The following is a 26,636-nucleotide window of genomic DNA, read 5'->3' as shown; positions in this document are numbered from 1 at the left end:
GGATAGGGTTGGAGGGGGTTTATTTGGTTTGAAACCAGATGGAGTGACCTCTTTTTTTTTTTTTCCCCTGTTTATTTTTCCCTTTTGTAACCATTCCCTATATGCCCTATCTGTTCTCCTATCAGTAGAACTCCCTCTAATTTAGGACTCCAGCTTGCTGCCTTATGCTTGGCTTTGCGTGAGAGGCAAACTTCTGTGTCTTAATACTAAATGTAGATTCAATTTAGTATTAGTTTATATATATATATATATGGCTAATCTTATCTTTGTTTCATAGGAATATTATTTCTCTGAAGGTTTTTGATCTGTTCAAGAGAAAAATAGCATACCTTGGGGAATTTCTAAATATTACCAGAAGTTATTTGCTTCCTTTTTTCCTATCACTGCTTCTTTAAATTAACTTTAATTATAGTTAGTAATGAGTTTCTCCTTCTCTACACTTACATTGATAGAAACTGATTGGGCAGTGAAAAAATATCTGGTGGTAGATTGGTGGTTCTTTGCATAGAGAACCAGCCCCTGCTTACTTTAACCTTTGAACTGATTTTGCCTCCACTACAAAATGGCTGCCTAGGCATGAAGATGGAGCATGAACTGGTGAGTTGGAAGGCCCCATAGGGTTGAGTCAAGTATAAGATACTCAAGAACAAATTTGTGCCAGGTGTGGTGGCCCATGCCTGTAATCCCAATGATTTGGGAGTTTGAGGCTGGAGGATCACAAGTTCAAGGCCAGCCTGGGTAACTGAGCAAGACTCTCAAAAAGTAAAAAGGGCTGGGTGGTAGAGCACCCCTGGGTTCAGTCATCAGTACCATAAATAAATAAATATTTTTTTAAATGAAGTCATCTCAGGTGGTTAAAACTTGGCAGCATCATGTTCTTTTTTTGTTTCTAATTTGAAAAGGACACATCTAGTTTCTATATTAAAGAATTATCCAACTCTGACCTGGGCAACTACACATGAGGGTTTTCATAGGTAAAATAAAACTTTCCTGTGTATCTCCTTTAATAGTGGACTATTTTTTTAAAGATGGACACAATATCTTTATTTATTTTGTTTATTTTTTATGTGGTGCTAAGGATCGAACCCAGTATCTCGCAAGTGGGAGGCAAGCACACTACTGCTGAGCTATAACCCCAGCCCCTGGATTCTTTTATTTATTTATTTATTTTATTTTTTAGTTGTAGTTGGATACAATACCTTTATTTTATTTATTTATCTTTATGTGGTGCTGAGGATTGAACCCAGGACCTCGCACCTGATAGGCAAGTGCTCTACTGCTGAGCCACAATCCCAGTCCAATAGTGGATTCTTTAAGTCAGTCTTTGGCTGTGCCAGAATTTCATGGTATATGAAGGAGGATTGGTCTTAATGGTTTTGAATCCTTAAATTAAAAAGAGCTAAATTATCTGAGGTACAAAATAGGAAACTTGATGTTTGTGTTTGAAGACTTTATTTTTTATGATTTAGATGCTCTCATTTGTTCTACTCTATAGAATATAGCTGGGAAGTTAGTCCAATTGAAGGATTTCACATTTTTTTCACTATTAGTCTTTGTTAATGGTGCTATTGGGCAAACTCCTTACTGCCTTAGTTTCTCTATTTGTAAAATATAAACTTGAATTTTACTGGGTGATTGTACATTCTGAAATAATCGGCTTCCATTAACTCAATGAGTATCTATTTGTTGGACTATAGTGTGCTAGACCATGTGCTGGAAAATCCAAAAATTTAAAAATTAGGGCTGAGGCTGTGGCTCAGCAGTAGCACATTTGCCTGGCATATATTAAATGAAGGTCTAAAAAAAATGAAGGTCTATCAACAACTAAAAAATATTAAAAATTAATTAATTAAAAACCATTTTAATTAACCATAATTTTGGACTGGTCTTTCATTTCTGGTTTTGGGAGAAATGAGAAATGAGAAAGCTAATGTGTAAAATTTCTAATGAAAGATTCTGTGATGCAGATATTCAGAAGGAAGTATAAAGAAGAAACACCTAACTGGGCTAGGATGAAGGGCCATTGAGTTAAAAGGGGAGAGAACCAATTCTTGGGTATTCTAGACCAAGAGCTGTGCAAGAACAACCAGTGTGAAAGATACATTTGAGAGACTCTTAATTTCTTTGGAGTAAAAAGTGGGTATAAGAAAGTGTGAACCACCAAAGCTGAGATGTAGGTGGGAGCTACATGTTTTAACATAATGTTAGACTCTCATGGAGAAGATGAAATTTCATATCAGTTCAAATGTATTTGTGAATTATTCCACTGTGCTTTCTTAGTTCCTCTTTAGTTTAACAATTACAAAACCAAATTTTATAGGACTGAAATAATATCATAAAGAATTGCTGTTTGAATCTACAAGGCTGTGAGTGGCTCGTGATTTTGTGCCCAGCCAGACTGCGGCATTTGGTGGCCCGTACGGGGAACATCTGAAGAGAAGGTAAGTGAAATTGCTCGCCCCTGAAGAAGAGCGAAAGAATGGGTGACCATTTCAAAAAACAATATGTTCTTGTTTTGATTTATTTTGTTTTTATTTCAAGTTGCCTGTTCCTAGAACTTTCTCAGGCAAACTGGGGAAAATGGTTCACTCAAGGTTTGAAGTTGTTCACCTCCGAGGAAGAGAAATTGTTAGAGAAAGGAGGCACCCCAGTAAGACCAAATTACAAAACCAAATTTTATAGGACTGAAATAATATCATAAGCACGTTTAAAAAGAAACTGTATCACATTGGTCCACTTACAATGACTATTCATGCTGTCTTTCTTTTGCCAAATAATGCCTTTTTTTTTTTGGTACCTAGGATTGAACTCAGGGGTACTCACTAAGCCATATCCCAGCCCTATTTTGTGTTTTATTTAGAGACACTAAGTTGCTTAGTGCCTCACTAAGGCACTAACTCAGGGGTACTCACTAAGCCATATCCCAGCCCTATTTTGTATATTTTATTTAGAGACACTGAGTTGCTTAGTGCCTCACAGTTGCTGAGGCTGGCTTTGAACTTGTGATTCTCCTGTCTCAGCCTCCAAGCCTCTGGGATTACAGGTGTGTGCCACTCTGCCCGGCCAAATAATGCCTCTTGTAATCTAGTTTTTCTGATGGCCATTAAAACCAACTATAGCAAGTCTGAATCATTAAAATATGCCAAGAAAATGTGGATTTCTATAAGTATTCCTAAAATATATATTTTTAAGTAATAGGTGGATGCAATACATTTATTTTGTTTATTTTTATGTGGAGCTAAGGATTAAACCCAGTGCCCCACACGTGCTGGGCAAATGATCCACCACTAAGCTACAACCCCAGCCCCTAAAAAATATTTAAAAAAACTCTTTGTAGGCTAAATCTAATTTGAAAGCCTTTGTTGAGATTACTTTTTTTTTGCTGGGGATTGAATCCAGGGCCTTGCACATGTGAGGCAAGCACTCTACCAACTAAGCTATATACCCAGCCCTAAAAAGCCTTTGTTGAAAAGGCAAAAAGAAAACACATTTGTTGCAGTAATTCACTTGCAGGTCAGCATGGGAAAAGAAAGAAGAAGCAGAGCAAGCAAAGCAGCAGCAGAAAAAAAAGTCCTTTATTGTGTACAAGCAATCTTTTTATAGTATTGTGAACAAAGAAGGCAGCCTTCCAACATCAATAAATCAGGTCTTTCAGCTAATTAAACATAGCATATAGAAGTTTTACTTTCTAATCAGAAGTGACCCGCTTCTCATGGCTAATCTACTTTCGGCCCGGAGTATGTTGAGCTCTGCTCTTTGTTAAGAACAGATAATAAAATTTTTCTCAGTGCCCTCCTAGCCCACTTGGCAGAACATCCCGTTTGTAGGCAAGTCCTCCCAAGGACAGCAGACACCTCGTTTTCAAGCATGTCCGTTGTTACCTTATCTAAACCTTGAAGGAGCCTCTCGTTTGCGAGCAGGCCCTCCCAAGGACAGTAGACACCTTGTTTTCAAGCATGTCCGTTGTTACCTATCTATACCTTGACAGAATATCCCGTTTGCAGGCAGACTCCATCAAGGACAGTAATAGTAACACAGTCACATCTGATTCTCTACACACATTCAAGGGTTGATTGATAATATTTAAATACTTGTTTCTTTAGCCAGGAGGTGGGATGAGGCAGGCCTATAATACCAACTTCTCTGGAGTCTGTGGCAGGAGCATCTTAAGTCCAAGGCCAACCTGGACAATTTAGTGAGCATGTGTCTCAAAATAAAAAATAAAAAGGCTAGAGGTATAGCTTAGTGGTAGAACACCCCTGGATTTAAAGCCCTGAACCATACAATCAAACAAAAATCTTGTTTTTTTTTAATGTTTATTTTTTAGTTTTCCACGGACATAACATCTTTGTTTTTGTATGTGGTGCTGAGGATCGAACCTGGGCCACACACATGCCAGGCGAGCGCACTACCTCTTGAGCCACATCCCCAGCCCCCCAAATCTTGTTTTTTTAACCTAAAGAATATAGATGGGTCTGGGGTAGCTCAGTGGTAGAGCATTTGCTTAGTATGTGTGAGGCACTGGGTTTGATTTGTGAAGCACTGCATATAAATAAATGAATAAAATAAAGGTCCATCAACATCTAAAAAAATTTAGGAAGAAAAAAATAATATAAATGATGTTAGAATTCTACATTACAATATAGTGAATAAATAAAATTATTATTTAAAAGACTAGGTAGAATTTTTTTTTTAGTAGTGACCACCCTTTCTTCAGACATTCTTCTCTCTTTTTTTTTTTTTTAAGAGAGAGAGAGAGATAATTTTTTTTAATATTTATTTTTTAGTTTTCGGCAGACACAACATCTTTGTTTGTATGTGGTGCTGAGGATCGAACCCAGGCGCATGCATGCCAGGCGAGAGCACTACCGCTTGAGCCACATCCCCAGCCCCTAGGTAGAATTTTTAACCATGGTTATCTAATTGAAATAATCCCTAGGCCATAAGTTTTAATGTTCTAATCAATAATCTAATTTGAAATATTTTAGCTGGGCAAAGTTGTAATGTGGCCTGTAATCCCAGTGGTTTGGGAGGCTGAGACAGGAGGATCGTGAATTCAAAGCCAGCCTCAGTAAAAGTGAGGCACTAGCAATGCAGTGAGACCCTGTCTCTAAATAAAATATAAAAATAGGGCTGGGGATGTACCTCAGTGGTTGAGTGCCCCTGAATTCAATCCCGAAAGCAAAAAAATAAAAAAAGTGGGGGGGTGTTGGTGCTGAGAATTGGACCCAGGTCATTAGGAATGCTGAGTTCTACCTCTGAAGTACACCCTCAGCCCCTACATCATCTGTTTTGACCTGTCATTTTGCAAAAGTGTGGTGTTTATAGCTCTCTGAACTTCGAGGAAATTTTCCATAAAACAGTTCTAGATCCTTAGGTAATTTATGTAGTAACTACTACTCAGAAAAGTGATTTTTCAAGGCTAAGGATATTTGCTCAGTTGTGTGTATTTCTTACTCCAATCTATTTAATCTATTTAAATTAGTTAATTTAAATAGATTAAAAAATACAGTAAAACTGGGCATGGTGGGGCACACCTGTAATCCCAGTAGCTCTGGAGGCTGAGGCAGGAGGATCTTGAATTCAAAGCCAGCTTTAGCAATTTAGTGAGGCCCTAAGCAACTCAGTGAGACCCTGTCTCTAAATAAAATATTTAAAAAGGGTTGGGGATGTGGCTTGGTGGTTAAGCGCCCCTGGGTTCAATCCCTGGTACCAAAAAAAAAAAAAAAAAAAAAAAGAAGAAGAAGAAAGAAAGAAAAAGAAAAGAAAAAAGTACAGAAGGTGCTAAATGAAAAAAATTAATATTAAGTATCAAATTTCTTTTTGCAATGGCTATTAGCAATACTGGTGGATTTTAAGTGTCTCTGAATTATCTCAGTTTTGTTTTGGGCAATTCTCATTCCTATTTATAACAGAATTAAAGGATTCAAAAATTGTTTAAAGGGACTGGGGTTGTAGCTCAGTGGTATAGCACTTGCCTAGCCTGTGTGAGGGTTTGATTTTCAGCACCACATAATAAATAAATAAATGAAGTAAAAAAATAAATAAATCAGATAACCTTTAAAAATTATTTAAGGCATTCTGTAGGATCACAATCTCTAATAAAATAACTATTCAGCATAGACACATAAGCAGGGGAAAAATATAGTCATAAAACTTATCAGTTAGCCAAAACATTACTAAGGGCTGCTTTTTTTTTTTTTTTTTTTTTTTAAGAGACAGGATCTCACTGAGTTCTTAGCAGCTTGCCATTGCTGAGTCTGGCTTTGAACTAGTGATCCTCCTATCTCAGCCCCCTGTGCTGCTAGGATTACAGGTGTGTGCCACCACGCCTGGTTTAGGACTGTTTTCTTTTATGATTTTATTTATTCAATTCAATACTGAAAAGTTTTGAAAGGGCATATAGTGGAGTTGCCCTCCTGCTCCTGCTTCTCATTTATCCAGTTTCCTTCCCCAGATATATTTTATATATATATATATATATATATATATATATATATATATATTGCATATTTTATATTATATATTTAATATTCAATTAGATAACCATGATATATATAACTGTATATATAACCATTTTATATATATTATGTATACTTAAGTTATGTATAATATATAAGTATATATACATTTAAACTATACTTTATATATTATATATAAATATAACCATATGAAATATAAATAAAACATAGATCACTGAACTATGTTCCCAGCCTTTTATAAAATTTTATCTTCAAGATAGAGTCTTGCTAAATTGCCCATGCTGGCCTCAAACTTGAGATGCTCTTACCTCAGCCTCCTGAGTACTGGGATTACAAGCATAACTCAGCACACCTGGCCTGGCTATTTGATAATGACTTGTAAGAACTTTTTGTATATTTTAGAAATTGGCTCTTTGTGATAGAGTTGAATATATTCCCTTTCTTCCTTCTGGTTTATCATTTGACTTTTGGTTTTCCTTTTGTGGTTTTTGCTACATAGAATTTTTTTATCTTTATATGATCAGATTTCTTAATTTGTGTTTCCTTTTTCAATGAATAACATTAAAATCTGGCATTCAGTGGAACCACCATTTGACCCAGCTATTCCCCTTCTCGGACTATACCCAAAAGACCTAAAAAGAGCATACTACAGGGACACAGCCACATCAATGTTTATAGCACCACAATTCACAATAGCTAGAATGTGGAACCAACCTAGATGCCCTTCAATAGATGAATGGATTTTAAAAAGTGGCATTTATACACAATGGAATATTACTCAGCACTAAAAAATACAAGATCATGGCATTTGCAGGCAAATGGATGGCATTAGAGCAGATTATGCTAAGTGACATTAGCCAATCCCTAAAAAACAAATGCCGAATGTCTTCTCTGATATAAGGGGGGTGACTCAAAATGGGTTAGGGAGGAAGAGCATGAGAAGAAGACTACCACTAAATAGGGAAGAGAGGTGGGAGGGAAAAAGAGGGAGAAGGGGAGTTGTACGGAAAATGGAAGGAGAACCTCATTGTTATACAGAACACATATATGATGTTGTGATGAGAAAAAGAAAAAAAAAGTGTGTCACATTAGATTGGATAGAGAGAAAGGACGGAAGAGGAGGGGAGGAGTAGGGAGGATAGGAAGGGCAGCAGAATAGAATAGACAATATGATTGATGTATGTACATTCCATGTATGTATTATATGTCAAAATACATTCTGCTGTCATGTATGACAAAAAATAAAAATAAATCATATGGTTAAAAAAAGAAAAGAAAAAAAATTTAAAATAAAATAAAATCTGGCATTCAGCTAAAAGCTTACATATAATCTCATGTATCTCCTGCTTCCTCATCGTTTTACATCCTTGTAATAGGTCTCAATTCCATCTACTTTTCCCATTCTCATTGCTACTGTCCTAATTAAGCTTCTTTTCCCACCTCCATTTTTTGAGACAGGGTTTTGCTATGTTGCCTGGGCTGCCATCAAACTCCTGAACTCAAGTTATCCTCCTGCCTCAACCTCCTCAGCAGCTGGGGCTACAGGCATGCATCCTTGTTTAAGGATTTATTTTTTTTTGATGCTGTTATTAATAGAATTAATAGAATTTTTCATAATTTCATATTTTAAAAATATTTTTTAGTTGTAGATGGACACAATGCCTTTATTTTATTTTTTTTATTTTTATGTGATGCAGGGGATCGAACCTAGTGCCTCACACATGCTAGGCAAGCGCTCTACCACTGAGCTACAACCTCAGCCCCTCACATTGTTTATTGATAATTTTAGCAATGCAATGGATTTCTATGTATGGATTTTTGTATTCTGTGACCTCATTGAATATATTAATTCTAGTAGTGTTTTTTTTTTTTTTTTTTTTTCCCTTTCATTGCTGAGGATTGAACCAGGGGCACTTTATCACTGAGCTTCATCCCTGTCCTTTTTTTTTTTTTTAATTATTTTTAAAAATTTTTATTTACTTCAAAATCCTTTTTAATTTTTTATTGAGACAGAATCTTGCTAACTAGCTGAGAGTGTCCTTGAACGTGAAATTCTCCTGCGTTGGCCTCCGAAGTCACTGGGATTACAGGTGTGTGCCACCACACCTGGCTGTACCCAGGCTCTTGTGACCACTGAAGTATACCCCAGCCTGCTACTGGGTCTTTATCTAGATTTATAGCAAGGAATAAAATGGATATGTCATACTCAAACATATCATGTTTAGGTGAAAAAATACATCAAAACTTATAAAATGCTTTATAATCCACAAAGTAATTTTATAGTCATTGTCTGATTTGAATGTTCTGATAATCACTGAGAAATAAGCAGAACCAATACTACATGGATTTCGTAGAAAGAAAACTGATTGTGATTTTCTAGTTTAGCACAGCAAATGGTAAAGCTGGTTGTAAATTCCAAACTTTTGATCTGGCTACTACAAATCCTATACTTGGTTTTTCCATATTTGCCAAATATAACCTATTTTACCCAGAAGGTGGCAGTGTTCCTACCTAACCCCAGAACTGGGGATTGAATTGAGGGCCTCATGCATGCCAGGAAAGTCCCCTGCTACAAGTGTTTCTCTTAATATTCATTGAAAGTTCATTTTCCTATTTGAGGTACTTAAAAAGAGGTGAAAATTACATTATTTTGTCAGAACTTTTTTTTTTCTAACACGGTACTGGGGATTGAACCTAGGGCTCTTGCACATGCTAGGCAATCACTTTACCACTGAGCTACACTCCAGCCCTTTTCATTTTATTTTGAGATAGGGTCTTGAAAAGTTGTCCAGGCTGTCCCTGAACTTGAGAACCTCCCGCTTCAGCCTTCCCAGTAGCTGGGATTGCAGATGTGTAACACCACACCACAGCAAAACAGTTTGCCTCAGAGAACATTACTTCATCATATGTTTTGATGTTAAAGATAAAGATATTAATAAAATTGGTGCCTATATTATAGGAGTTCACAATTTGGGAGGAAGATGTGGAGGTGGGCGCTGGAGATTTAGCTCAGTGGTACACCACTTGCCTAGCATGGAAGATGCCTTCGTACAATAAAATGAAGAGCTAGTGCAGTGAAGAGGCTGAGGCAGAGATCATAAGTTTATAGCCAATCTGAGCGATGTAGGGAGATCCTGTCTCAAAATAAAAAGGGCTCGGGGTATAGGTCAATAGTAGAACATCTTTGGGTTCAATCCCAGTACTGCCAAAAAAAAAAAGGTAGATGAACTATCAAGCAAAGTTAAAATACTTCAAAAATTTCAAACAAAAAAAATTTTTTTTTCTTGTGGTACTAGAGATTAAACTGGGGTTGCTCTACCACTAAGCTACACCTCATCCCTTTTTATTTTGAGACAGGTTCTTGCTAAATTGCCCCAGGCTGGCCTCAAACTTGTGATCCTCCTGCTGCATCCTTTTGAATATCAGGGATTATATATGTTACAGGAATACAAATTTATAATGAACCTCTTGAGATGGTGCCTTTTTTTTCTTTTTCTTGTGTTGGAATATCAGGCCTATGGCTTAGTGCAAGCTAGGCAAGCACTCTGCCACTTAGCTACACCTCTAGACCCTTGAGGTAGTGTCTTGTGCACGTGCATGTGTGTGTACAGTGTGTGTGTATGTGTGTGTGTGTGTGTGTGTGTCCCTGTAGATTGAACCCAGGAGTACTCTACCCCTAATTTGTATTTTATTTAGAGACAGGTCTTGCTATTGCTGAAGCTGGCTTTGAACTCTTGATCCTCTTGTCTCAGCCTTCCGAGATGCTGGAATTGTAAGTGTGCGCCACCACACCCAGCTCTTATATTCAAATTTTACATTTAGTTTAAGATTTCAGGATAACAGTAGCACTTATCCCAGAAGGAAAACAAAATTCAAGAATATAACCTCCTAAATTTACAGTGAATCAAAACTCAGATAAAATCTTGAATACCTGGTTAGTAGCACCTTCTAGCAACCATGGTTTTCTACAAACTCTTTTGCTGTTTATGCTAGTTTATCCCAATGTACAAATTAAGAATAGGTGGCTCAAATGTGAAGGAAGCAGGTATCTACTGAATAAAAAGAATATCGCCATATGATTGATCAATGTAGACCATTTTAAAGAACGCATAGAATCTAGTTTCTACATTAGGCTAACTTTCTGTCCCAATGATTCTACATGATTTGATTTCTGTATTCATTCCTTAAGTGTTTAGAAAAGAAAAAGTTCATTTGAAAAAGTTGTTGAGATATTCTCTGTAGTAATTTTTGGCCAGAAATATTTGTTACTATAGGAGATGAGAGCATACTATTGGCACTGATATACAGGGTGTGAGATAAATTATTCTTTGGAGTCTTGCCTGTTTTCCAGTGAAATAAATTGAGGAGAATTGAGGCCAGGCTTTCCCAATTTCTAGTTTTAGACTGATTTTGTCATTCCATCCTACATCAGAAGGGGTCAGAGCTAGGTTTTGCTTTGTGTTTGATACAGCTCCTTAAGTTTCCTGCCTAAGGAAGCAAAGGTGTTAAATACCCCTCCACCTCCACTTTTCCTAAGGCTTAACTTCATCCCTTTAACAGGAAATAAATTCAACTTTTTGGATTATTTTCATTACATAATATTTGAGGAGCACTTCTGCACTTGGGGCAGGCAGCACTCCTGCACTTGAGGCAGAAAGTTAATCAGTGGAAGGAAAGATAATGAATAAGGAGTATTTATATTGGGGTGGGGTATGAGGGGTGTGTGTGTGGGGAGATATCCATGACTGTGTTATGCCTTGTTCAGATCTCTGAGCTACATTCTGAGCTTCACTAGCAAAACAGCCTGTCTTAACTTCTTTCAGCCACATGTGCCACATCAGCTTGGCTCTCGTGAAATGGCTGGCTGGAGTCCAGCACATCTGCAGGTGATGCATTCTTCTGAGTTTTCCATCCTGATGTGAAGGGGCCTATAGTGGCAAAAAAAACATTTTTTAACATACAGATCAAGGATGATCCAGCCCCAGTTCCTTTACTTGGAATACAAGTTTAAAAAGGTTGCTTTTCTGAAGAAATCACAAATCAGTCTATACTGAAAAGAGACATTAAAGAGAAGCTAAAGAATAACTTTTTTAAAAAAATTATTTATTTAGTGGTGCTTTACCACTGAATTATATTCCCAGACCTCCATTTTTTTTTTTTTTTTAAATTGAAACAGGGTTTTGCAAAGTTGCTGAGACTAGTCTTGAATTTGTGATCTTCCTGCTCACCCTCCAGAGTTGAGTTGTGGGATTATAGGTGTGTACCACCAAGCCCAGAAAACAACTCTTACTTTACTTTTTCTTCCCCTCTCAAAATACTTCTAGTGCTGGGACCACGAAAACTAAAAATTAAAGAGACATTGACCAAATCTAGAAAAAGGTGGGCAATATAATGGGCAAAACAGAAGGGAGTCAAAGTAAACACTGGAGGAAATGGGATTCTTCCTCCTTCCATACACTTCCTGAATCTAACCGTAGAACACTGTGCCTTCCTCATCTCTTCCACACACACACACCATATCCACTTACTGGCTGGATGTGGTGTAGTATGCTTGTAATCCCCACTACCCTGGAGGCTGAGGCAGAAGGATCACAAATTCAAGGCCACCAGGGGGCAAAACCTCATCTCAAAAAATGAAAATGGCTTGAGATATAGCTCAGTAATAGAGCCTCTCTGAGTCTCAATAACGCTAGGAACAGTGGTGCTTGCCTATAATCCCAGCAATTTAGGAACCCGAGGCAGGAGGATTGCAAGGTCTTCAAGGCAGTCAAGATGACATAGTGAGACCTTGTCTCAAAATAAAAAATCAAAAGGGTCAGGGATATAGCTCGTGATAAAGCACATGGCTTGAGGCCTTGGGTTTAATCTTCAGCACTACACATTTACCCGACCCCAAATTTGAAAAAACTAAACATACCAGAATAAAGGATGCTGTTCCTACTTAGTTTTGTTAGTGCTCTTTGACATAATTTACCTTTGATATCAGTTTGTGTGTATGGGTAATTTTACTTCTGTGGCTTCTATGTGAACTTATTTAAAAACTATAAAGATGTAGATTTTTATATTAGTTCATCTAAATAGTTTATTTAGTTGGATCCTTCTTTGTCTCCTTTCTATCTGGTACACCACTCTAGGGGAAAATGGAGTTAAGTTTTGTTTTTTTTCTTTAATATTTTTTATAGGGCTGGGGATGTGGCTCAAGCGGTAGCGCGCTCGCCTGGCATGCGTGCGGCCCAGGTTCGATCCTCAGCACCACATACAAAACAGAGATGTTGTGTCCGCCGATAACTAAAAGATAAATATTAAAAAAATTAAAAAAAAAATATTTTTTATAGTTTTTTAAATAGTTCCGAACCCAGTCTCTGAGGTATGGCCATGCAAGTGCTCAACCACTGAGTTACATCCCCAGCCCCTGGGGTTAAGTTTTTTTTTTTTTTTTTAGTTGTAGGTGGACACAATACCTTTATTTATTTTTATGTGGTGCTGAGGATTGAACTCAGTGCCTCACACATGCTAGGCAGGCATTCTACCACTGAGCTACAGCACAGCCCTTGGGGTTCAGTTTTAAGATGAATAAAATCCATATCTCTACCCCCAGAGATCTGCTTCGATTTCTTTGTTTAGTAGGACTCAAAGGAAAATGAGAGCTGGGGTATCTTGTACCTAGTGCTCTTTGATTCTGTGGTGTTTGTTTGTTTGTTTCTAAGAGCTTAAAGATGTTATGCCAATTTACAGGAGATAGGGAGTTACGAAAATAATTCTTTTTTAATATTTTTTTTTAGTTATAGTTGGCCACAATACCTTTATTTTATTTATTTATTTTTATGTGGTGCTGAGGATAGTACCCAGAGCCTCACACATGCCAGACGACTGCACTACCACTGAGCCACAACCCAGATCCACGAAAAGAATTTTTGAATAATCAGTTCATTTGCTAATGGGGGAAGAGAGAAAGGAAAAATTGGATTGAGTGGTCCCTGTGGAACTTCTGATCTAGTATTTTCCAGGTATGTAGTTTAACCTGCTTTGTCCTAATATAATCTTTCTTCCCCCCAGTGCTGGAGTTGAACCCAGGGCTTTGTATATGCTAGGCAAGTACTCTGTCTCTGAGCTACATCTACATTCTCCCCTTTAAAAAAAAATCTTACTTTGAGATGGAATCTTGCTGAGTTACTCAGGTTGGCCTCAAATTTTATTTTATTTATTTATTTTTGGTACTGGGAATTGAACCCAGAGGTGCTTAATCACTGGGCCACATCCCCAGCCCTTTTTCATATTTTACATTATTTTTTATTTTGGGGGGGAGGGTGCTGGGGATTAGAACTTAGGGCCTTGTGCATGCAAGACAAGCACTCTATCAACTGAGCTATGTCCCAGCCCCTTAGCCTAAATTTTCAAACCACCTGCCTCAAATCTCCTGTAGCTAAGATTATAGGTGTGCACCATTGCACCTGGCTCAGACTCCATCTCTTTGAAAAAAGGTTAAAAGTAATGATTTTTAATGTTTTCATCATAAACAAATGAAAATGTTTGAGGGGTTAGGTATGTTTGACTTGATTTAAATATTACACAATATGTGCATATATCAAAACATTGCCTGCTACACATTAATAGATATAATTTTTATGTATCAGTTAAAAACAAATTTAATTTATAAGATTTGAAATGTTTGTCAAAGAGATGTTGTCATTTTCATATTCATAGCAACACTATTCATAATAGCCAAGTTATAGAATCAACCTAAATGTCTCTCAACAGATGAATAGATAAAGAAAATATGGCATATTTTCACAATGGAAGACTATTCAGCCTTTAAAAAGAAGGAAATTCTGTCATTTTGTAACTGCAGGATGGAACTGGAGAACATTATGCTAAGTAAAAGAATCCAGACACACAAAAACAAATACTACATGTTCTCATCACATGTGGAATCTAAAATAATCAAACTCACAGAAGCAGAGGGTAGAATGGCTGTTAGAAAGGCTGAGAGGTGGGGGAGTACAAAAGGGTATAAAATCTCAGGAGAAATGAGATTCTTTTTTTTTAAAGATCTAATTGCACACCTTGGTGAATTTTATTAATAGTGTATTACAGGAGCTGGGGTTGTGGCTCAGTGGTAGAGTGCTTGCCTAGCATGTGTGAGGTACTGGGTTTGATTTTCAGCACCACATATAAATAAATAATAAAGTTCCATTGACAACTAAAAAATATTTTAAGGAAAAAAAAATAGTGTATTGTACATTTCAAAATTACTAAGTAATTTCAAATGTCCTCACCACAACGAAATGATGGGTTATCTGAGGTGATGGATATATTAGCTTGATTCAGTTATCCCATATTATATTCATAAGTCATATCTCTTTGTACTCCATATAAGAGCTATAAATTGTTAATTTACAATTAAAAAAAAACACCATGAATAGCCAGTTACAGTGAGACACATCAGTAGGATGACAACTACAAAAGAGAAACACGGGGGAGCTGGGGTTGTGGCTCAGTGGCAGAGCGCTTGCCTAGCATGTGTGAGGCACTGGGTTCGATTCTCAGCACCACATACAAATAAATGAACAAAATAAAGGTCCATCAACATCTTAAAAAATAAATAAATATATAAAAGAAACACATAGCTCACTGGTAGAGTGCTTGCCTTTACTGCAGCCTGCAGGAACCCTGGATTCAATCCCCAGCACACACACAAACAAAACAAACAAAAAAAAACAGCCTTCAAAAAGTGAATATTAGAATTTTAAAAAATTAAATTGATTGCCTTTATGGATCTGGTCCTCAAGAGTAAGCTTTCTGAACCACATTAAGCCAAAGGAGAAGGTATCTACCAAGGACTTCAATAGCAAGGATAAATTGGTATATAATTAATGAGTATCTGAGGGCAGGGAAGGTGCTTTTTTGAAAAATATGTCATTACTGAGAGATGCTGTTATTTATTTATTTGCTGTAATTGGCTCCTATTTCCAATCTCAGTTGCAATTCCCACATTGAGGCTGTTCCCACCCTTCCTGTGTCCCTTGAGCTGAGCAGGCACTTCCTGTCCTATTGGAAATGAAAGTTACAGACTGGGGGTGGATGTGTATGTGTGTATTTACTCTGCAGAATGCTAGTACTGTCTGTTCCATTATCATATCAAAAAAAGTGACAGGAAAACCAGGCTGGAGACCAGAACTTCATTTTAGGAGCTTTATGTTTGTTGTGACAAAACAGACTGGATCAATTGATGTTTGGAGGGTACTTGTGATGTCGCAGGGTGGCCTTAAGAAGGGATTTGAACACTTTCATTCCAAGTCCTGTTCCACTTAGATGGGGAGGGTTCCTGGGTATCAATGTTAAGTTTTTGGCTTACTAGAATTTTCTTGTTAAGGCTTCTCCTACAAGGGATTTCTTTGAAACTATTAGATTTAAATCTTGTTACAACTGTGTTAGGTTCTTACTCTTAAGTTATGTTTTCTCCCTAGGAAATTTTCTATTTTTCTTCTTTAAAACATGTGTTCTTTAAATAGTTATGTATATATTTATTTTTACAGCTCCAAGAGGACTTAAGCAGCCCTCCCAACTCTACAAACTTCAGCGTGGACATAAATTCCAGTTTTGGTGAGTTGCTGTACTTATTTCAGCTTCATGGATCTTAAAAGACTTGGAAATAGTGGGATAAAGAGTCAAATAAGATATATTTCAGTCTGATAATGGCTTTTTTGGTGGGGAGGGTGCCAGGGATACTTAACTACTGAGCCACATCCCCAGACCTTTTTATCTTTTTATTTTGAAACAGGGCCTCACTAAGTTCCTTAGGGTCTTGCTTACTTGCTGAGGCTGACTTTGAACTTGTGATCTATCCTCTTGCTTCATCCTCCCAAGCTGCTCGGATTACAGGCATGCACCACCCGGCCTGATAATGCCTTCTTAAATATGAACTCCTTCCTGAGAGAATGTGAAATAGGAGTCCCAGGGTATTAGCGTAATCTGGGAGAAACAGAACTATCTAAGGATCTAAAATTCATTTTTCCCCATTTTTTATTTTCTCTGCTTTTTGGTGTGTTCCTCTGTTCTTTATTAGAGCATTAAGATCACTCTAAATATACTCTATCTCAGTATATTTTCTTTTTTTGTTGGTAGGGGATTGAACCCAGGGGTACTTAATCACTGAGCCACATCCCCAGCCCTTTTTATATTTCATTTCTTTGCTAAGCTGCATAGGGACTTGCTAAATTACTAAGGCTGGCTCTGAACTATCCTCCTGCCTCAGCCTCTTGAGTTGCTGGGAATTTGTTTTCTTTATGTATTCACCAAGTCAATATCTCAGTGGTCCCTTTGGCATCAAGCTTAAAATCTTCTTATAGCTGAGATCTGAGGAAAGGGAAATTTCTGTTGTCTTTTTATAAGAATCAGAACTTGTTCACAGAGTAAAGGGGATGAATTTGAAAAGGGTTAGACCTACAGATTCTTCTTTCTAGCTTTAACTACTGAGCTTATGGAAAACAAAAAACTAATATCTTGGGCATTAGGACCCAGTGGAAGTGGCTCGTTCAGACTCTGGGCTAACTTCTCTCAGTGACGTAGAAGCAGCCCTAACTCATTCTTACCCGCAGCCCCCCCATCTCTCTCTCCTGCTCCCTTTCTCCCCTTTCTCCTCCCCCTCCCTTCTCCCTCTCCCTCCCTCTTTTTTTTTTCCCTCCCTCTCTCTCTCTTTCTCCCTCTTTACCCCCTCCCTTTCCTTCTCACTCTTCTCTTTCTCAGTTCTCTAACATTAAAGAGAAAATGCTGCTATCAGTGACTTCCAGGCCTGGGATTTCAACTTTTGGCTATAACAAGAACAACAAAAAGGTAGGGAAAAGAGCTTTTTTGGAATTCAGTTACTTCCTTTTCTGGGGATCCGGGAGTGCCCTTGGCTTTAGCATTCTCCTTTAAGAGGGGAATGAGTTCCTCCCTCGGCTCAGTGCTCTCTTTTCCACTACTTCTTTTGGTGCCATTTCTCACCTGGTTCTGGTGTTAAGAGTTTACAGTCCCTGTTTATGAGGCCTGAGAAGGCATGGAAATTAAAAACAAATCAAGCTTGCAAGTTTGTATCCTTGAGAAATGAAGTTAGACTCCCAGATGATACACCTATCTCCATGGGGATAATATGTCATCTCAGACCGTGTCCCCTAGCCCTCTCCCAACAAACTCATTTTGACTTTTGGTCAACAATGTCTATTCTCCTCCACTCTGCCTTTTGTTTGTTTGTTTGTTTATTTATTTATTTATTTATTTATTATTTTATGTATGTATTTATATTGTGCTAGGGATCAAACCCAGGGTTTCCTGCATGCCAGACAAGCACTCTACCACTAAGCTACATCCCAAGCCCCCTACCTTCCTTACTATCACCAGACTGCTGAAATCACAGGTAGTGCAATTTCACAGCTCATCAAGAACTGGGTATGTTCTTCTAGACCCTGAGACCCTATCCCACTCATTTTGTAAAGAAGGAATCTTGAGAGATGACATGCCTTGGGATTAAGGCATAAAGGTCTGTGATTCTTTGGATCTTGCTTATTATGATCTGATACTTGGAGCTCCGCAGATAACCAGGCTTAGCAGGGATCCTTAGAGTCTTTATGATTAACCATGGCTTCCAGAGAGATGTACTGTGGTTGGGCACATGGGCAGTCTGGAAAGACATGGACAATCTTGCCCACATTTGCCAGGGAATATCCTTGGGAGTTTCTTGGCATTTCAGGGCACAGTATTGATTAAGAGAAATTTTATGGGGCTGGGAATTTAGCTCAGTGGTAGAGTGCTTGTATAGCTTGCATGAGGCTCTGACTTTGATCTCTAGCACTGCCAAAAAATAAATAAATAAAAGAAAGAAAGAAACTTCATGCTGTAGCAGGAAGATTCTACTCACTGTCTGGGTATTGTAACTGTTCTTAATAAGACAGGGATTTTTGCTCATCTAATAGAATGTTGGAGGTTGCAAAGATCTCTGCTGCTTTCTCGTGTACCTATAGAGATCATTGCAGGTAGATTTAAACCTAAGTGTCTAATCAGGGCGGTGGGTGAATTTATTTATTTATTTGTTGTTGTTGATATTGGGATTTAACCCAGGGCTTCATGCATGCTAAGTAAATGCTCTAACCACTTAACTGCTTTCCCAGCCCCTAGTGGGTGAATGTTTATAGACCCAAACTTAATGTTAAGTTATAGTTGTTAGTTTGTATAGTTTTATTCTGTTTATGTCTTTAAGAATGAAAGGTTCATACATATTTGTTGAATATGCATATCCTGATAACCTCCTATTAAATATTATACAGTTTTATGTATTATACAGATATATTTGAGAGGGGAATATTTCATCTATCTTTATTCTCTTCAAATTGGTATAGTACTGTATTAAAGCTTCTTTCCAGATTTTTTTTTCTCTTCACATTTGGGGTTACTCAGAACCCACTAAAATAAAGTAAAATGAATCTCCAAAATTGACTGTTTTCCTATTTCAGGGTCTTATGTATTTGAAGATATCAACCTCTCTCATCATCAGCTCTCCACTCCCTCAACCCCCTGGGAGAATAAGAAGTGTTTAACTAGCTTCTAAATCTAGTGCAGTATAGGGAACAAAAGGTATGGTTGTAAATTTGAGTTCAAATTTCATATCTCTTCCTGATAACGTGTAAGATATAGGAAGAAATTCAGGAAACATTGGGACCAGTGGGCAGGATAGGAATAACATTGTATAACATTAGTAACATTGTTACTAATATGTTTGTCAATCTTTGGGTTCTATGGGTCACTGTTATGTATGAGACATCTAAGGATGCTGTATATTTACATCCTTTTGTGTCTGTATATATGACTCTTGTGTGTTTTTGTTAGATTGTGAATGTTGAGTGTATTTAAACTAATGCTTTACCATGTTTCTAGTCTGCTGTTGACATATAGGCTTAATATGTTTGTTTCTCTGTTTTGGGACAAGTGTTATGGATGCATGAAAATGTATTCATGTAATTTGTGCTTTTTAAAAATAATCTAACATTAATTTTTAAAATAACTTAGCTTTTTAGTGATAAATGTAAGGTATACCCTTTATTAAATTAAACATAAAGGGATTTATAAAATAGTCCTCCCTTTGTGTCCTATAGTTCTTTACTCAACCCAATTCCTCAAGGAAAGTAACTGGTAATAGTTTGGTGTATGTGTCATTTGAGACTTTTTTTTTTTTTTGTAGCAGGGATTGAACCCTGAGGCTCATTGTCACAGGCTACATCCCCAGCCCTTTTTTTATTTTGAGACAGTGTCTCACTAAGTTGCTGAGGAGGCCTTGAACTTGTAATCCTCCTGACTCAGCCACCGGGATTACAGGCATGTGTCACTGTACTCGTATCCAGACTTTTTTAAAATGCCAAAACAGAGTTTTAATCTTGACAGTAGCTAATTTGCTGTTTCTATTAAGATAACCTGTAAGATATAGGAAGATATCAGGTGGAACCAATCTATGTAATAAAGTTGTTGGACCTGCTCCAAATGTTTAAAAAATGGAAATAGGGCTGGGGGTATGTAGCTCAGTGGTAGAGCATGTGCTTGGCATACTCAGGAAGCTCTGAGTTTAGTCCCCAGCACCCATCCCTTAAAAAAGCAATCAAATTATACATATCTGCTACTTCTTTTTAAAAAGACCAGAATTTTTACACCGTAATTTGCTGTTGTCTATAGTCATCACCTGTGGTTTTTAGAATAACAGATTACCAGAGATATTACCATTTTGATTTTTAAATTTTTTTTAAGAAAGAGAGAATTTTTTAAAAATATTTATTTTTTAGTTTTCGGCAGACACAACATCTTTGTTTGTATGTGGTGCTGAGGATCGAACCTGGGCCGCACGCATGCCAGGCGAGCGGGCTACCACTTGAGCCACATCCCCAGCCCGATATTACCATTTTGAAAAGTTGTTTTTTGTGTACCACTTGTGACTTGCTTATATTAAAGTGTATTATTTACTAGATTTTAAAAAGTAGGATTACTTAATTTTTTCCCCTTCTTTTCTGGGGATTGAATCCCAGGTGTTTTACATCCCCATCACCCCCACCCCATTTATTTTTATTTTTATTTTTTTTGCAGTGCTGGGGATTGAACCCAGGGCCTTGTATAAGCCTTGTATAATTTTCTCTTCCCCAGTCCTCCCAAGCCCTTTTTATTTTCACTTTTTTATTTGGGGATAGGGTCCTGCCTAGGCTGGTCTTGAATTTATGATTCTTCTGCCTCGGGATTACAGGTGTGCGCCGCCACACCCAGCAGGATTATTTTATTTTGAAATATATACTTACTGGGGAAGTTTCTAAGAAGCTCATGATAATCATACTTTTCTTACTTTTTGGCTGGTGTTAAATATAAGAATGCAGACAACAAAAGCATAATGCCTAATAAAGGCAATCTTTATTGGGATATAGTGTTAAATTCCCATTTATTTCTTTGGAATTAAAATAGTTACAGAAAGGGGAAATGTGGACTTCAAAAAGGGATTCTGGAAGATAATTTAATGTACTTTTTAAAAACATCAGTTTTAATGGCCTTCAATTAGTCTTTGTTATAGGGCTGAAGCAAAAAAAAGTTATTTCTAGGGTCTTGCCACTGTATCTTCAGTGTTTGAGTGAGTTGTCTCAGTAGGGAGATTGGAGTATAGGTGAGGTTGAAGGAGGAAATATTTGGGACTAAAGGAATTTCATACTTGTACAGGGCCTAACCACACCTTCCCTGACATCATCTCCCTGGCATGTGTTATTATAATTTAACTCCTCATAGCATCAACAACCATTTCCTTTGGAAAAAAAGAAAAGGGACTGCATTTAATGTGGGATTATTTGCTTTCCCCATGTATTTCATACAGTTTCAATTTCTTCTTGATGTTAACACATTGAAGACCAATGTGGGGCTGGAGGCTGTGATGAAAATAGGACTGACTAGTGGGTGTTGCCAGATCTTTAGTCTTTGATAAGCTTCAGTAAACTGAGATGGTCAAGGTGTTTACTCAGAAGAGAGTGAGAAACACTGCTGGAATCATTTCTACTTATAAAGGGAGAGAGAATTTTCTGCATTTATATTTACTACATTTTTGTCTAATCAATTTGAAGAGAACTGAGAACTAAGAACTTGTAGGTCTAATATCTCTTGACTAGGACAGCTTTGTGTGTGTGTGTGTGTGAGAGAGAGAGACAAGGTCTTACTATGTTGCCTAGGCTGGCCTCAAACTCCTGGGCTCAAGCAGTCCTCTTGCCTGAACCTCCTGAGTAGCTGAGACTACAGGTACATGCTGCCATGCTTGGCTTAGGACAGCTATGAATTATGTTATTAGTATTAATTTAACTCAGTTGGTTGAAGCTTAGCGGTGATATCTTAACATTGATCCCTCCATTCCATTTTTACGTACCACTCTAATTTGTACTATCAATTTTGACTATTTTTACTACTATAGTAAGCATTCCACATGATGTCCTTGTCTACTGTTTTCCTACCTTTTATGCTTTGCCCCCAAATATAAGAAATTTATATTTTTGGTTGTCCTGGAGATTGAATCCAGGAGTGATATTCCACAGAGCCACATCCCTGGTTCTTTTTATTTTGAGATAGGTCTGGCTAAATTGCTGGGTTTATAGGCATGTGCCACTATGCCTAGCTGCCTCCAAGTAATTTTATACCTGCTTCCAGAACAATCTTCCAACACCCCAGCATTCTAGCACAGATTATTTCTTGTATAAAACACTTTCATAGCTATATATTACCTGCTGGAAAAAGCCTAATTCCCTAGCCTAATATCCACCTGTCTTGCCTTTCCTTATTTTCTCCACCTTACTGGACCCCCCATCCCACTGATTTCATTACATTCACTCTGCTTACCAGTTGTGTTAACTGCAGTTCTCTGGTTGTGTCCTTTGATTCTGGTTTGCATTTCTGAATCCATAGGAAAATGTTCAATAAAACAGAAAAGAATATGACAAACAGAACAAGGTAAAAATATAGATTAGAATAAGAGATTAATTGGAATTAAAAGTTGAACAGGCAGTCCATAAAATTATATAATGGAAAATAAGGACTTAAAAATAGCCATTGATTTTGTTAGTATGAAGGTGATTGATGATTTTGACAAGCAATTTCAGAGTAGTAGGGAGCAAAAGTGAGACTGGAGTAGGTTGATGAGTGAAAGAAGGTAAGGAAATATGGATGGTTTGTATAAACTAATCTTTATATTTTAGTTGTAGGTGGACACAATGTTTTTATTTTATTTATTTTATGTGGTGCAGATGATCTAACCCAGTGCATCACATGTGAGAGGCATGCACTCCACCACTGAGCCACAACCCCAGTCTCATGTATAGATTAATCTTTTATGAACTTCAATTAAGGTGGAAAACAGAGCTGGGTGTCTCAGTGCATTCCTGTAATCCCATTGACATAGGAGGTTGAGGCAGGAGGATTGTGAGTTCAAAGCCAGCTTCAGCAACTTAGTGAGGCACTAAGCAACTCAGTGAGACCCTGTCTCTAAATAAAATGTAAAATAGAGCTGGGGATGTGGCTCAGTAGTTGAATATCCCAGAGTTCAATTTCCAGTACCCCCCACACCGAAAAAAAAAAAAAAAAAAAAAAGGACTAGGAATGTGAGTGGTCAAGCGCCCCTAGGTTTAATTCCCAGTACCAACAAAATAAAAATTATGCTACTGAAAAAAGACGGTCATAAAAGGCTACATATCATGATTCTTTTAAAACTATTTCTGTCCAGAATAGACAGAAATCCATATAGAAAGAAAGTAGATTAGTGATTGCCCAGGGCTGGGGGGGGGACAAGGGGTGGGAGAAATAGGAAGTAAGTGTAATGAGTATTAGATTTCTTTTTGGGGTAATAAAAATCTTCTAAAATTGATTGTGGTTATGGTTGCACGACTCTTTGATTTACGCTTTACTGAATTTATGCTTTAAATGAGTGAATTGCATTGTATGACTTATATCTCAGTAAAGTTGTAATTTCTTTTTCTTTTTCTTTTTCTTCTTTGGTACTGGGTATTGAACCCAGGGTCACTAAACCACTTAGCCACATCCCCAGCCCTTATTTATATTTTATTTAAAGACAGGGTCTCACTGAGTTGCTTAGAGTCTCCCTAAGTTGCTGAGGCTTGAACTCGCGATTCTCCTGCCTCGGCCTCTGGAGTTCCTGGAGTTTCAGGTGTGTGCCACTGTGCCTGACCTAGTAAAGTTGTAATTTAAAAAAAGTAAGGGAAGGGGCTGGGGTTGTGGCTCAGCGGTAGAGCGTTAGCCTTGCATGTGCGAGACCCTCAGTTCCATCCTCAGCACCACATACAAAAAATAAACAAGTGAAATAAAGGTGTTGTATCCAACTACAACTAAAAAATAAAAAATAAATATTAAAAAAAGTAAGGGAAGAGAAAATTATATAAAACCTCAAAGAGGATGGAGGTAGTATTCTGAGATTTATTTATTTATTGATTGATTGATTGATTACTGGGGATGAAATCCAGGACCTCCCAAATGCTGGGTAAGTACTTGGCCTATGAACAATATCTCTAGCCTACACCCCTCCTTTTTTGAGGGTCAGATACTGGGGATTGGACTCAGGGGCACTGAACCACATCCCCAGACCTATTTTATATTTTATTTAGCGACAGGGTCTCTTTGAGTTGCTTAACACTTCACTTTTGCTGAGGCTGGCTTTGAACTCACGATCCTCCTTATTTAAAAAATAAGCCAGGTGCAGTGGCAAAGTCTGTAATCCCAGCAGCTCAGCTCAGGCACTGAGGCAAGAGGATTGCAAGTTCAAAGCCAGTCTCAGCAATTCAGTGAGACCTTGTCTCAAAATTTTTTAAAAATGAAAATGGCTGGGATGTGGCTCAATGGTTAAGCATCCCTGGGTTCAATCCCTGCCACAAAAATAAAATAAAGTCTAAAAAATAAAAAAGGACTGGGGATTTAGCTCATTGGCAAAGCACTCAGGGGTTTAACCCTCAGTATGACCAAAAAATTTAAAAATTTAGCCGAACTGTCTTTCAATACCTTATTTATCCCTTCAACTTCAGCTGAAATGTTCTAATACCTCTACTTCCCAGTCCCAAAGGGGACTTGCTTTCTCAACCCTAATATTTTGTCCTTCTTTGTGGTATTTTATAATTTTGCATCATATTGGAATCATTTAGGTATCTTTATTACTGAAAAGTAATTCTATAAAGGCACAGATAGTATTACTCAATTTATTACCCTCCAAAATACCTAAAATATTTTATATCTTAAGTCTGTTTAGTAGAGACTAAAAAAAAATACTTCCTAATAGATGTGATTAAGTTCACATAAGACAATAAGCAAAGGAAGTTAGCATTGTCTTCTATACAAATCCTAAAATAGGGATTAGATAGATCTCAATTTAAATGTGGCTTTTGCACTTTATTAGCTGTGTGATCTAGTGCCAAGTTTCTTAGGCTCTCTGACCTTGAATTTTTCATCTTAAAGTATTGATATACTTTTTTGGATTCTTCTAACAATTGATAGTACTTATTTGTTTATTCATTTTATGTAGTGCTAGGGATCTAATCCGGGGTCTCATGCATGATTGGCAACCACTGTACCACTGAGCAAAATCTCAGTCCTAGTATTGTTTATAATCACATATCTGCATGTAAATTGACTGTTATATCTCCAATCAAACAAAATAAAAATTCTAGGGGGAGATGGGGGTGCTGAGTATCAAATCCAGGGCTAGGCAAGAATTATCAAAACTTTTCTTTCTTTTTCTTTTTGGTACCTGGGATTTAATCCAGGGGTGTTTTACCACTAAGTCAATCCCCAGATTTTTTATTTTTTTGTTTGAGACAGGGTCTCACTAAATTGCTTAGGGCCTTGCTGAATTTCTGAAGCTGGTTTTGAACTTGTGATCCTCCTGCCTTAGCCTCCTGAGTCGCTGGGATTACAGGTGTGCACCATCATGCCTGGCCCAAAACTTTCTTTTTTTTTCCTTTTCTTTTCTTTTTTTTTTAAGAGAGAGAGAGAGAGAGAGAGAGGAGAGAATCTTTTCCAATATTCATCCCTTAGTTTTCGGCGGACACAACATCTTTGTTTGTATGTGGTGCTGAGGATCGAACCCGGGTCGCACACATGCCAGGCGAGCGCGCCACCGCTTGAGCCACATCCCCAGCCCCCCCCAAAACTTTCTTAATGTCACTTCTTCCAGCTGCTGTCCCATTTGTCTTCTTCCCTTTATAGTAAAATATCTTGAGATAGTTCTTTATTAAAAAATTATACATAATAAGTATATTTGCTATCTCCAATTTATTTCATTCTATTCTTTTATTATCCTTAATATGTTACATAGCAGTAAAAAAGAGTTTATACTTATAAAGCATGAGAGAAATACCTGTGAACTCACATTCCAACTGAAGTACTGGAATCATTCCCTATAAATTGTACAAACTTAGGAGTTTCTCATCCTCCCATCCCATCTCCCTCAAGCAGTAACCCCCATCCTAAATTTTGTATTTATCATTCTATTTGTATGCATGAGTAACACTGAACCCAGAGCTTCATATATGCTAGCTAAGTGCTTAACCTTTGAGCTACATCCCCTTTCTTTTTTTGTTTTTTTTCTTTAATTTTATTTTAAAACAAAATATTGCTAAATTTCCCAGGTTGGTCTTAAAAATTCTCTTTTCCTTTTTTTTTTGTGTGTGTGTTGGGGGGTACTGGGCATTGAACTCACGGACCTTCTTGCACTGAGCCACATCTTCAGCCCTTTTTATTTTATTTTGAGTCAAGGTCTTACTAAGTTGCTGAGGTTGGCCTCCAACTTGAGATTCTCCTGCTTCAGCTTCCCAGGCCCACACTTAGAATAACTAACCCTCTTCCTTAATAATGACATTAATGTATTAATAAGAGCCTAGCCCTCTTTGACCTGAGCACCTCTGATTAGACCCCTACCTCCCAACACTGTTACACAGAGATTAAAGTGTCCTAATGGGTGTAAGGTGCTATCACATTGTAATTTTGTTTTGTGTTTTGCTAATGAATAGTGATGTTGAACATCATTTCATGTGCTCATTGTCTGTTTACATATATAATATTTGGAAAGATATGTCTATTCAAATATTTTGTCTTTTTTTTTTTTAACCAGGGATTGAT

General features: G+C 37.4%; 1 protein-coding gene across 6 annotated transcripts in view; it reads left to right on the top strand.

Annotated features, from left to right (window-relative positions):
• The first annotated feature begins 15,549 nt into the window (after positions 1 to 15,549).
• Rbms2 (RNA binding motif single stranded interacting protein 2) overlaps positions 15,550 to 26,636 on the top strand; it is a 55,873-nt gene continuing 44,786 nt past the window's right edge. For 2 of the 6 annotated variants that reach the window (XM_071609755.1, XM_027926585.3), the window contains exon 1: positions 17,081 to 17,315. In XM_071609755.1, coding sequence (XP_071465856.1) covers positions 17,250 to 17,315 — 66 coding nt within the window. In that variant the 5' untranslated portion in view covers positions 17,081 to 17,249. Of the gene's footprint in view, positions 15,568 to 15,594; positions 15,723 to 16,018; positions 16,086 to 17,080; positions 17,316 to 18,970; positions 19,092 to 26,636 lie in introns of those variants that run through there. The other 4 variants (XM_071609759.1, XM_071609756.1, XM_071609758.1 and 1 more) reach the window with 4 other exon arrangements.

This window comes from Marmota flaviventris, chromosome 3 (assembly GCF_047511675.1).
Source record: "Marmota flaviventris isolate mMarFla1 chromosome 3, mMarFla1.hap1, whole genome shotgun sequence".
Lineage (NCBI taxonomy): Eukaryota > Metazoa > Chordata > Mammalia > Rodentia > Sciuridae > Marmota > Marmota flaviventris.
This window is presented reverse-complemented; position numbering and strand designations above follow the sequence as displayed.